Here is a 12,955-nt window from a genome sequence, read left to right as displayed (position 1 = left end):
TATTCAGTTTTCTAATGTATTTTAAGGTACCTACAAATAACTTCTGGGAACTGATTACACAGTTTGGGGCTCTGCAGTGCTGCCTTAACTCAGACTTGTCCTGCTAGACTGGGATGTAATGACATTTTTTAATGTGTATAAAGCGTGCTTTGATGGTGTTTACCATGTGTGTACAGTTTCTTCACATGTAAATATAATATGATATATCATAACTCAATGGCATGGTAGATCCTTTTTATTTCACATTCTGACAGATTTCTGAGATGCTTATTCATGTATGACTTGAATTGAGTGCTGGTAGCTGGCTTTACACGAACAGGGAAGCTCCCAGGAGAGTACTGCTATCACATGGTTAGAGCAATATTTTCGACTGATGAAACTGTTACTTTATTTTGGAAAAAAATAGATTCAAAATAGCAGTATGATATCAGGATTTTTTTTTTTTTTTTTGACTCTTAACTCATCCACTACAGCTTTTTCATTATTTTGTACATCAGCATTTTAATTGAAGATAATTTATCAGCAGTAGGAATATTAAACTACTTTTCATTCATTTGCAAAACAAACATTACTTTAGAATCTGCTATTGCTTTAATAATAAAGACTATATTATGTGCAGAAACATTTTAATTCAAATCAGCTTATATGATGTCAATAAGAGAAATTATATTAAAAATATTTGGTTCCCATCCCTTTTGTTGCTTCAAAACAAGCAGTGTTTCTCCATCATGATACAGTGTTTGACCAAAGCATGTTGCAAAAATATCATCAAGCTCAGAACCCGTAAATGCTTTGGCAATCCAGCTAGTTATGTGCAGTTTATTGTTGACTAATTATATCTTGCTAGACTGCAGAAAAAGTAATCTCATTCCAGTTATAAGCCATCTCCTGGGTTGCAGAATAAACTGTAGTTGAATGAGTGAAATGAAGTAGGTCTGCTGAGAACTCTAGAATTTCATTATTTTTTCCTCCTCAGGCATAGATATGTGTTTTTTATTCTTCCCTAGGCAGTAAGTTATTTTCCAAAATGCTTCAGAGTTGAGGTGCTGTGTTAGTGCACCTTGCATGTGCTGGATCATGATTTAATAAGGCTTTTGAATTTAACTGTGCTTGTAATGATTGTTTGGCAAAACAGCAAGGCGATGTGCATTGGATTTTGGACCCTGCTTGTGGGTTTAGAAATCAAAACTTTTGCTATTAAAATTAGGTGCTCTTAACCGAATGCTGTCAGTATTCAGATAACTTCTTAACACTTGGGTCTTTGTTCTTTTCAGCTGAATTTGTTGTAAAGGCAGATTTCGTACTGCAGTGTAGAGAATTCTGCTGTGGGTATAAATTTATGGTGGTAACACTCTGTGTGTGGGGGAAACAATGCAAAAAGACGAATGAACCCTAGAGAATGATGGAAGTACCCAGACAAACAAACCAATGGCTTGCGGGTGAACATGTCACTCCACAAAACACGTCACCCAAAGCCTCTGCTACGTGTTTGTTCAGGCTTTACTTAAGCAAAATATCCTGTACATTTCCATGGGAGGTGCTGAGGCAGGTGGTTACATTCCACTTTCCTCCTACAGAGGAGGAACACAGGTGGAGGTGAGATTCTGGCATCCTTATCAGCACTGAGTAATGTCTCTTTTCAGGTTCTGTGTTTGATAAGAGTGGGCACACAGAAGGCGAAAGCAAGGTGCGGTGGGAGTTGTTCTGTCCGTGACAGCTCACATCCTGCTTCCTGGTGCCTGCTGCGGAGGAACCTGGAAAAACCCACTGCTGCCTGTGCAGCGATCGCTGGCTCTCTGGGGAATGAACGGGCTTCTCCTTGTTCCCAGCTGACACCTCAGTTGTAAGATAGCTGGGAAGGCATGGAGTACTTTCCTAATGTGTTTTGTTAGCCATGTGTCATCAGTACCACAAATTTCTGGTTGTGCGGGAAGGCAAGGTGGACAGCACCACTGAATGTGGGGTGGGATGATTTGTTTTGTGATGTGACTATTGAAGTGTATCTCCCAGCATGGAATCTTTTACATTGCTGCGATATAGCAGCAACATTTAGTGTCGTTGCATGTGTATAGCTGAAATCACAGATATTCAGCAGAAAAGAGCTCAGCTGTTCCATGGCTCTCTGTACTGCTGGAGGACAGCAGATGTAGGACCTCACCAGCACAATGTTGCCTTGGCTAGTCTGCTTTAAAACATCTGGCTTGAAGTCATGAAGTTGTGAAAGACATGAAGAGAAGACAAAAGTCAGGAAAAGTCAAAAAGTAACGAAGAGAACAAAGTGCTTCCAGAAGCTGCAGTGTCAGAGCAGGCTCAGATCTCTCAAACTCAGTTTATCATAATGTTAAAATAATATTCCTTGGTTTTGTCTTCAGAAGTATTCCAGCTTGACCCTTTGGAGAAAATTTGTCTGGGAGTCTCCCATTCCCTGTACATGATATGCAAGGCTCTCTGCAACTGCTTCCTCACATGCAAAGCAGAGCCTGGCCATGCACGTAACGTTGCCCTCTTTTTCCACGCCTGCTACCTCCTGCTCCGTGAGTATTTACAGAGCAAGCAGGGTGGACCAGGGAGTGACAGCAGCAGCTGCCGGGCGCTGCGGCAGGAATGTGGACCGGCCTCTCCTAAGGATCAGCTTCCCACCCTTGGCTCCCTGCTGCTTGCAAGGTAAGCTGGCTTCGCACACAGCCGTGGCAGCTCTGGCATGCTTCTCGTCCCTGCAATGAGCATACTACAAAATAGCAGCTAGAAAAGCTGCTGAGGTCCTGGTGTTTCCAGGCATGTGACTGTGAGGGGGCTTTGGGCAACCTGACCAAAAGGTATTCCCTTTTGGCAGGGAAGGTGTCCCCTTTTCTTCCTTTTTGTTGTATTAAGTACATGATGGAAGCCATCTGTCCAAATCATACCTCTAAAAACTCACTGCAGAGGTAATTTCTGTGTAAGTGTTTTATTTTTTCAGCTGATACATTTGACTTAAGTAGGTGGTTTTCAACCGAGCATAACGTGATTGAACATGTCAGGGGCAGAATTAATGCTTTGAACTGCTTATAGTGTGTTTGATGCTGAGCAAATGAAAGCTACTGCCTTAAGAATGAAGTGGTGTGGCTCTGTCATGTGTGATGCATCGGCTGGCAGTCCCAGGTGGCAGCAGTGCCAGGCTGAGAATGAAAATTTGCAAAGTTAAAAAACAAAACAAACAAACCAACCACCACCAAAAACCACAACTGCTGCCACTCTATGAGTGAAAACATAGCTCAGAGTGGCATACAGACATTGTGACAGTCACCTGCTTCATTTTCCAAGAACAGCAGATTAAGTGGGCACAGAAAATACATCCACTTAAATGGTTTATTTACACAGTAGTACTATTTTGGATTTTCAGCAGTTTCTTCTTACCCCCCCACCAAAACAAAACAAAACAAAAACAAACAAACAAAAAAAAACTAGCCCTGTCAGCTTAATCTCTTGGCCTCTTGTAAGGTCCTGCTCTGAGAAGAAAAACAGGTGTCAAGAGATCAGTGACTGTAGTACAAAGAAGTAATTGAAAATAGCAGCACAGTAATTGAGGCGGTCTATAACACCCTTTTTACTTAGCACCTGTTTACTGTGTTTTCCATTACAAAGTAAAAGACGAAATAAATCCATATTAACAGTGTCTTAGAAATTCCCCAGAGTAAAATAACCATTATTTCTATGTACGAATAAGAAATATACTCACGTAGTTATTTAAAGCCAAATTCTTAAATGGTTGAAACCATGGTCTTTCCCCAAGTATAATGCTGAAATGTCATGTGATGTCAGGTGTGGTAGACAAAAGAGTGGTGGCAGCCTTGCTGTGCTATTTACAAGGTCCTTGTATGGCAGCATCCAGGCTGTGGAAGAGCCCTGCATCCAAGGCTTCTTGTGTGGGGGTTTTACCCATCTGGGCAGCTGAACTCCAGCACAACCATTCTCTCACTTCCTTCCTCAAAGGCAAAGGGGGAGAAAATACGATGGAAAAAGGCTCTAGGACTGAGATAAGGATGGGGGATCACTCACCAGATATTGTCACAGGCAAAACAGACTCAGCATACAGAGATTAATGTCATTTATTACCTATTACTATCAAGCTGGAGCAATGAGAAACCAAAAATACCTTCCTCCATGCACCCACTTCCACCTCCTCCCCCTGAGCGCTGTACGGGAACACGGAATGGGGGCTGCAGTCAGTCCCTGACGCTTTGTCTCTGCTGCTCCTTCATGGTCATTCTCTGCCCGTTCCCCATGGGGTCCCTCCCACGGGATGCTGTCCTTCCCAAACTGAGCCTGCAGGGGTTGCCCACAGGCAGCAGCTCTTCAAGAACTGCTCCCATATGGCTCTGTACCACAGGGTCAATCCATCCAGAACAAACTGCTCCAGCATGGGTCCCCCACGGGTGGCAGCTCCCACTAGCCCCCTGCTCCTGTGTGGGCTCCTCTCCACGGGCTGCAGCTCCAGCCTGGGGCCTGCTCCTGCAGGGGCTCTCCATGGGCTGCAGCCTCCTCCAGGCCACATCCACCTGCTCCACCAGGGGCTCCTCCACCAGGGGGCTGCAGTGTGGAGATCTGCTCCATGTGGGACCCATGGGCTGCAGGGGGACAGCCTGCTCCACCAGGGGCCTCTCCAAAGGCCATAGCGGAACTGCTGCTGTGTGCAATCTGCTCCAGCTCCCTAGTATTTCGGCCATCAGCAGCATGATGCATTCAGAACACAAATTACCAATAATAAGAAATGAAGCAATTAGGTATTTCCATATCCCAATGTTTTAATTTTCACTTTTTTTTTTTTTTTTTTTTTTTTTTTCTTCCTTATGGAATCCCATGTTCAGCTTGTGGTAGACACACAGTAAAAAGGGAAGACATTATTTTTTTTCCTTGTGAGCGCTATTAGAAACCCATTAGAAGAATGATTATGAAACGCCCACTTCTAAAACTGACTGCTCTCATTAGGATCTCAAGCTGGAATTATTGTGAGCAAGGTCACTTCTGAGCCACTTCTTTGGGTCATCCTGTTGTGGCAGCCTCCTTCGCTGGGATGAGCTGAGACATGAAAGCAGTAGAAGACTGTGAAAGTAGAGAGTATAAAAGTCATTAAAGATCAAATTTTAGGGCAGTTAGTGTGTTTGCTAACATAACATAAACTCCAAATAAAATTTGTTAGTACTGGTTTAAGTCTACATGGACTTACATGTTTTGAATCTTAGGTTGCTCTTTCATTGCATCCCTGACACCCTGCTCTTTTACCACCACCAGTACCTGCTCACCAGCACAAACTAAAAGTGAGTCCCCTGGAAGCTGCTGTTTTGAAACCTTCTGGAGGTTAGGGGGGAAACTCCAGCCACCTGTTACAGGTCTGGAGAGCAGGCTGAGCACACCTAGCTGAACACTTTCACCTGAGATGCTCCAGTTCTTGTCAGTGATGGAAAACTGTTGCAGACTGACAGATCAGTGAAAGCTTTTCAATTTATTTGTTTTATTTTATTTTATTTTTTATTTTATTTTGTGTGTGTGTGTGCCATAGGAAATATCAGAAATGGTGGTAGAGTTTTATCATACACTTGGCTGTGAGTGATATGGTTAGGGAATGACCTGGAGGAAAACAGGGGTCACCTGTGTTCTTGTGCTTGCTTGCAGTGCTGCTCCATGGAGGGGTTAATTACTTGGGGACTAATCCAGCCCTTTTTAGCAGCGTAACATAAGCTGCTGTTGAAATCCCACTTAAGGGTATTCACAGTGGAGATTTTGAAGACATAAGTGGTACAAAGGCATGTAGGTTCCCCACCACAGAGATAAGTTTCAGCCTCACTGAGAAGATTTTGGAGATACCAACTGCTTGATACCGTTTGTGTTCCTGCTGAAGAACAGAGGAGTCCAATAGCTTTCCTCTGGGTATTGTGTCACTTCTCTTTCCTTTTATCCCAGCATTTCCAGGAGACTCAGTAGGGTGTATTTTTACTCCTGTGACATCAAGCACATATTTATTCCCTCTACTACTGCAGCCCTTGTAGGTTTGACTATCTCTTCGTACTTGCCCTCCAGCTCTCACTCTGCTGCTGGCTGCCTTATGCTGCTAAAAACAAAGGTAAAAGAGAGACAAAAGAAAAATAACTGTAACTGGAGTAACTTTTTCTTCATTCCGAACAAAGTTTCGGGGCAGAACCATAAGTTGTTTTTCCGTTGTTTGTTTGGTGGTGGGTTTTTTTGGTCAGCTTTTCATATGTAAACTGTAAGGACTGCTGTGTATTGACTTCTGCAGTTGCCTTTTCTTCCCATCCAAGGCTCTAAAGACCATGTGAGTACTGTATCCATCAGGAAGCAAGCAGAGTGGAAAGAAGTGTATTTAGTTTTGACTGTCATTTCCACACAGGCAGCCGAAAAATGATTGATGGGAAAGGTTTATATTTATGTATTTATGGTAAGAGGAAGTATTTTTTACCAGGGTACTGAAGGGGAAGAGAGGGAAAAGAGGCATCTTGCCTTTGCTAAGGATTTAGTAAGATGCATAAGCTGCCAGTTTTATAAGGGGATATGCATTTTTTAACAAACCACAGATGGAGCAGAGGACGTATTCATCCCTCGCCGCTGTGCACAAGCCAGCCCAGTTGGTGCAGCAGCCGCTGGCTGTGCGACGAACCTCGGCACCCGCGGGGAGGTTCCCTCCCGCCCCTGTTTCTAATATTGGCCTCCTGACTCTGTCACCCTGAACCGGGGCCAAGTTACTCTGCCAGAGTAAATGGCCAGTGTCAGAGTGCACAGCCATCTTCTGAAGGGGTGTTGGCTCCATTTTGGGTGCTCACTGGCCGCTGCTTGTGTTTAGGGGTGCTCACAGTACCCTCTTAAAATATTGCAGACCCTTCTGCATTTCAAAATCTGAGGTATTGCGTCCTGGTATTAGAAAAGAGTGTGTGCTCGGTGTGAATGTGTATTAGGGTAGCTCAGCCCCAGATGCTCAATGGGGAACGATCAATAAACACCATTTTAAAATATTCTGTACGCTTTCTGTTTCTACAGAACATGTGGTAGCAGCTATTCATATTTGTCATTTTACTTGCTTAACAATCTCCATGAGCACAGGTTAGTGCAGCTGAGGCACTAACTTCTTTAGCCATTTGTTTTTATTGGCTTTTAAGTAAAAATTTTTTGCATGGGGGGGGGGGGGGGGGGGGGAAGGGTGAGCATGGAGTGAATGGGGCCAGTAACCAAAATCCCTTCTTAACAAATTGCTGTGATGCTAAAACCACATTTATTGTTATCGGAGGCAGCTGCTTGCCCTCTCTTCGCAGTCCTAGTTGTGAATTTTGACAGCTATAAATGGAAACACATGCTGACCAGAAGTCACCACCAGCGCTGCCTGAGACTTCTCTCTCACAGCTTCAAAAGTACAGTGACAGCTAACATGTAGCCAGGTTAAATCATTTCGGCTCGGGATATTAGAGTTTGGGTTTATTTTCTTCCCCTGGGAAATGGAGTTGGGAAAACATGAAAGAAAAGTCTCAGGAAGAGAAGCCTTAGAGGAAAAGCAAATGGTAAGATATGTTGAGAAATGCTGGTTGTCGATGTCTTTTTTTTTTTTTAATTTAATGACAAGAAGGCATGGCAAATTGGCTGTGGTACTTTATATGAATATTTCCCTAATTCCTTTAACCAGTGACCTTGAAGATTAAAACTTAATTTGTATATGTTAAATTAATTAAGACGACACATTTCTGTGAACATTATGGAAATTTGTTAATGCATTTTATGAGGTGCATGTGAAGGGCAAAAACTGCAATCCAGTTCAACTGCAATAGTCTGTGCTTTTCTTGTATTATTTTGAGGGACTATTTCACATCTTTGCACATTGCATTCCATAACCTTAAGTCAATAAATGGTAGAGGAAATAATTTGTCTGCGTCTGGAGCTTACTGAAAAGAAGTGTGACCAAAATAAGTTATTAAGAGAAAGTGAAAACAGTCAAAGCACAGCTTGTTGGTAATTAGTGTAGTCTTGAAACACAGTTTATAATGTGCCTTGCATAAACAAGGTTATTTCCTTAATATCATGAAAAGGGCAGTTTGTTATTGACTTGACACAGCTGTGAAGAAAGGTGGCCATCATTCTTGTTAAGAAACAAATTAGCACTGAATATTTTAGCAGTTACCTTACATAGTGGTGGTGTTGGATTGGTTTTTGGTTCATGGTGTGCCAGCACTACTTTGTTTAGTTGCAATGTTTGTCTCTGCTAGCCTCATTCAAGTGAGACTTTGGAAACTTTGGTGTGTTAGTCCATAGTTTTAAATAAGGTGCATTGGGTAGGAAATCTGGGAAGTGCTGAAACAAATAAAAATAAGGATTTGGCCTTCAAGTACTTTTTTTTTTTTTTTTTTTTTTATTATTAGTAATATGTGAAAGAGCACTGCTGAAGCTTCAGCATGAATTCAAAGTATAAATATTATCCAATATTTTACTTGTTTGTTTCCTTATTAATAAATTAACAAAGACTTTTTTTTTGGTTGTAGGTAAAATATAAGGAAAACTCTTCAAAAGTAAAAGCATTTATAAAAGTCACAAAAGCTTCAGGAAGACTTTCAAGGGAAACCTTTGAAACGTTGCACTGGTTCATGTGTGGGGGGAATGCATAGCAGTGTAATTAGATAGCGTGATTATCTAACTGCAGGCTGCATCCTGATTTACAAACAGTTAAGTGCACAAATGAGGCTTTTCCAAAATGCAGAGTGCTTCTGTTGGGACCGTAACGATCTTCTAACAACACTGTGTGTGTCATTTACTACTTTTGAGAATGGCAAACTGGAGTGAAGAGGAACCCCACTGACTGGAGCTCTGCTAACACCCGTCCCCGGTCACCTGTGGGGCTGGCTGGTTGCTTCAAAACTCAACGCACTGAGCTCAGAGAAGTCGCTGACAGCAGTGGCAGGTCACATCCTCACGGGTGGTCAGCGACGGGGTAGAGGAGGCCCCATCTCATCTCATGTCTGTCGCGTCTCTCTGCCGACAGTAGAAGAATGCTCTGGCTCGGCGCCCGTCTTGTGCCTTTCTCTGTCACCTTCCAGCCCAGCTCCATTCTTGCCCCCATCCCCTCTCTCCCCTGTTCTGTTTGCCTGTTTAGTCTTAACGCTCTTCTGTCTGATTGCTAGGCGGATTTCACTTTGTCCCTATGTTTTTCCTGATTTTGTGCCTCCTGGGCTTTTATTGATTCTGCAGTTTTCTCTTTGTTACATGCAGGCCCATTCAATATTCAGACACTGCATGGGAGCAGAGTCAGTCTGGGGTACAGATATTATTTGTACTTGTATTGTTGATATCTGTTCACTTATTTAACTTCAGCATAACAAATATTACCTATTTAATATTATAGGCACCAGGAAGTGTTTGTTTTCAGTCTTATATGCTATAAGCTGGATGATGCATTAACTAGATGATAGCTTATATACGTATTTTTATATAAGTCATAGGGACGTAGCATAACTCAGGAGTGAAGGGACTTCAGGAAGTCTCTAGCCCAACCTCCTGTTTAAAGCAACTGTGAAGTCAGACCAGGTTTCTCGGGGCTTTATACAGCTGGGTCTTGTGCCATACCCATCCTTGGAGGTTTTCAACCTCCTTGAGCATCCTGCTCCACTGCTGGGCAGTTCTTGTAGGGGAAAACTTTTTTTTTTTTTTTTTTTCCCCTCTTGTTTTCTTGAAAATCTCTTATTTCAATTTATGTATGTCCATTTTTCTTTCCTCCTGCCATGCACTGCTGTAAAGACCCCTTGTTCCACCTCTTTTGTAACCTCCCATAGACATTGGGACTGCTATTAGGTTCCCCTGAAGCCATCTCTTCTCCAGGCTGAACAAGCCTGGCTCCCTCAGCCCCTCTGTACAGGGAAAGTGCTCCAACTCCCACTGCCTTAGCGATCTCCACTGAGCTTGCTTCAATTTATCTAGGTCTTTCTTCTATTGTAGAGCCCAAAACTGCATGCCATATTGTAGATGTGATCTACTGAGTGCCTAATAGAGGAGGATAATCCCTTGTGACCACTTCTTCACCCCAGTTAAGCTGTCTGCAGCATATGCCACAATGCCACACTCATTGATCTCTCCTCTGATCCTGACCCACAAGCTCTTGCCCAGCACAAATCATATTCAAGCTTCTCACATCCGAGCCGGTGCTTCACACAGAAGGATCCTCTGCTCCTTATCTTCCCTCTTTGTCTTTCTGAAGGTCTTGTATTGCACCACTAAAGCCACATGAGTTATCCCACTGCATCTTAGTTATTTCTACAATGTCATAGTTCTGTGACGAACATATATTTCTGTGCATAAGATAAAACTGGGCTTTGTATATTTTTTGTTTTTTAACAGATATTTCTACCTGTTTCCAAAAGAACGAAGACCTAATTTTTCTGTATCATTCTGAAAATATTCGGATTCAAGAGTGTCCATTAAATAGATACGAGCTCATGCCCGCATCCTACCCCTATGTAGGACAGTCCTGCAGATAGTTTTATTGTGTAGCATTGTACCTTTACATTCACTGCTTTCTGTGGATGAGATAAATAACATAAAATTCTCTACCACTTCAGGCTATTTCACTTAATATTTGTGAAATTTATTGTTAAAGAGTTCTTGTCCTTGCCTCCTGGAGGAAGATTTCCCATCAGCCAGAATCCTGAAGAGAGTCTTTGTGTTGAGCTGGCTGTGGAAATGGAAGATAATGGAAGTCCCATTTTGTGACGGGAAAATGGAATGACTCACTATCAAATAGATTGGACTAAACAGATGAACCAGATTTTCCTTTTTATAGTTTTGATTTTAGAAGAGCTCAGAAGGACAGAATAATTCCAGTGTTTCCTTATTGAATTGACAGCGTGGCTCAAAATAGCCTGTTTACATTCTGAAGTTCTCCTCCATTAACGCATATTGCCTCTGTTATTTGAAGTGATTTTAATTATATTTCACACTTGTCTGTTTCCTATTTGATCTCTGTTCCCTCCATGAAAAGACAACACATGAAATATTGCATTTAAAAATAATTTTACATCGGTATAGCAACAGAGTATTCAGTCTTAATACTTTAATTTGAACTATATGTTTTTTGTTTTTTTTTTGTTCGTTTGTTTTTAACTTGTTACACTAGATGGTGATAATGAAAAGAACAGTCATGTAGAGGAAATAACCAAACCAAACAATCTATGGATCAGAAAGAATACCATATGTCACTTGAAATGCCATTAAGCTAAGTTTTTGGCTGACAGGATGTACTCTGTAAGAATGTGCTGCGTTACAGTTCAGAGACCTATTATTTGCTTTTCACAAACAAGATGTAGAGGCAACTCATACAAAGTGAGATAGTTTGGTTCAAACCTACCCAAGTGAAACAATGGTTGATCTTTGTACACTGGTAGTAACAGAAGGATCCTTGTTGAGATGAAGTTCTCTCCATGCAATTTGCTGTGGTAAAGGCTCCCCTGAGCAGACAGCCCATTTTCTGAGGGGAGCTCGGGGAGACGGAGATAGGAGGGATACGCTTGCTCTGGAGTTGGTTAGCAGGGCAAGCCCATGCCTTTCTTGTGGTTCAGGTGTCTTGCGTCTGTGTATGTCTCAGGGTCTGCATGCGTGCACACATGCAGCTAGGGTGGCGGTGTAAAGGCACAGCACAACACTGTTTGGGTCAGCCACACGTTTGCTTTCTCTTTAGAGAGATGAGGTATCCATTGCTGTGCAGGACAGTGGCAGAAATTAAGAGGAGGTGAAATAGAGTGATACAGCCTGGAGTGCAAACACAGAGGTACTTCAGCAGGTTACACACTATGCCAGGTATAAAACCCTAATCCCCTTTGCCTGTCCTCTCCCCCAGCAGGAGGCTGGTGGCTGTGGAGGCTGCTTTGACTTATCTACTTCTGTCTCCCATGAGAACACGTCTACCCAGAAGAGAAACTCCTACAAATACACTGATTGCTTGAATTCAATCCTCAGTTTGATAATTCAGTGCTGAAGTGTGAGCATCACACTCATCCTCAGCATACTTTAGGTAACTAAATAAGCATACATATTCTGTGTACTAAGTTAGAGAAGGTTTTGTGTGTATACATTTAATTCATTCCTGTTTACCCATTTCCTGCTCTAGAGGTTGTTTGTGACCTCTGGGAGAGTCTGTCATGCAGCCAGGTTCAGCAGGGTGGGCTGCAATGCTTCAGGTATTTTGTGCTACCTTGTCCCAGGTTGTGGCAGCCTATTACTATAAGGGATGGTCATGGGAGATGCTTTCAGATATCCTTCAGATTTGAAGTGCAGGACTGAGGTTTTGTAGTGGCTTTGCAGGAAGAGACCGATAAGATCCTACCATGGATACAATCTCTTCTCACTGTGCAGGTGTAATGAGGTGGCTGAGACATTACTGCAACTAGAGCATCAATGTTCCCTCTTGCTTATCTAGAGGTGAGGTGCAGAGGCATTGATTGCTCCAGCAAGTGATCACTGAGGAAGGAAGGACTAAACTTGGAGGCTGCAAGTAGCAACATATTTTTGTCACTGTTGATGTGACATTAAACAGGACTGAAGCAAGTGGGAAACACAGAATGCTGCTCTGGCCTCTTTTCTAATCCCTGACACTTAGCTCTCGCCTCATGTCAGTTTACACTACCTTTTCTTTAATCTAGTGCCAATCATATAGAGGCATTGCTAGAATACATGAGGTGGGCTTTGGTTGCATTAGTGGAAAAAAAGCTGTCTTGGAGAGGTGTCATCTGATGATATATAGCTGTGTATAGTTTGAGAGTTAGAATGGGACAGAGACCATTTCCACAAATAAGATTGGATATACTAAGTGAGAAAAATCGTGATTTCTGAAGATATTCCTCAGGAACGTGGGAATTAGTTGTGGGTGACACTAGGGAAAACACATGCTGTCCATTGCTGCTGCTAATACTGAAATTCAGGATGGACATTAGAAAAAGCT

General features: G+C 42.4%; 1 protein-coding gene and 1 long non-coding RNA gene across 10 annotated transcripts in view; one reads left to right on the top strand and one right to left on the bottom strand.

Moving 5' to 3' along the window:
* Positions 1-2,549: 2,549 nt before the first annotated feature.
* MLIP (muscular LMNA interacting protein) overlaps positions 2,550-12,955 on the top strand; it is a 123,630-nt gene continuing 113,224 nt past the window's right edge. For 2 of the 9 annotated variants that reach the window (XM_084515311.1, XM_084515309.1), the window contains exon 1: positions 7,362-7,541. In XM_084515311.1, the coding sequence (XP_084371437.1) occupies positions 7,479-7,541 (63 nt within the window). In that variant the 5' untranslated portion in view covers positions 7,362-7,478. Of the gene's footprint in view, positions 2,665-6,056; positions 6,098-7,361; positions 7,542-12,955 lie in introns of those variants that run through there. The other 7 variants (XM_084515313.1, XM_084515308.1, XM_084515310.1 and 4 more) reach the window with 7 other exon arrangements.
* LOC311433953 lies at positions 4,735-5,305 on the bottom strand. The gene is made up of 2 exons (XR_014691112.1): positions 5,204-5,305; positions 4,735-5,079 (listed from the first exon to the last, which is right to left on the bottom strand). It is a non-coding gene; the product is annotated as an uncharacterized lncRNA (long non-coding RNA).

Source organism: Aythya ferina (genome assembly GCF_964211825.1).
Source record: "Aythya ferina genome assembly, chromosome: 3".
Lineage (NCBI taxonomy): Eukaryota > Metazoa > Chordata > Aves > Anseriformes > Anatidae > Aythya > Aythya ferina.
Note: the sequence above shows the minus strand (reverse complement) of the source record. Positions and strands in the feature narration are given on the sequence as shown.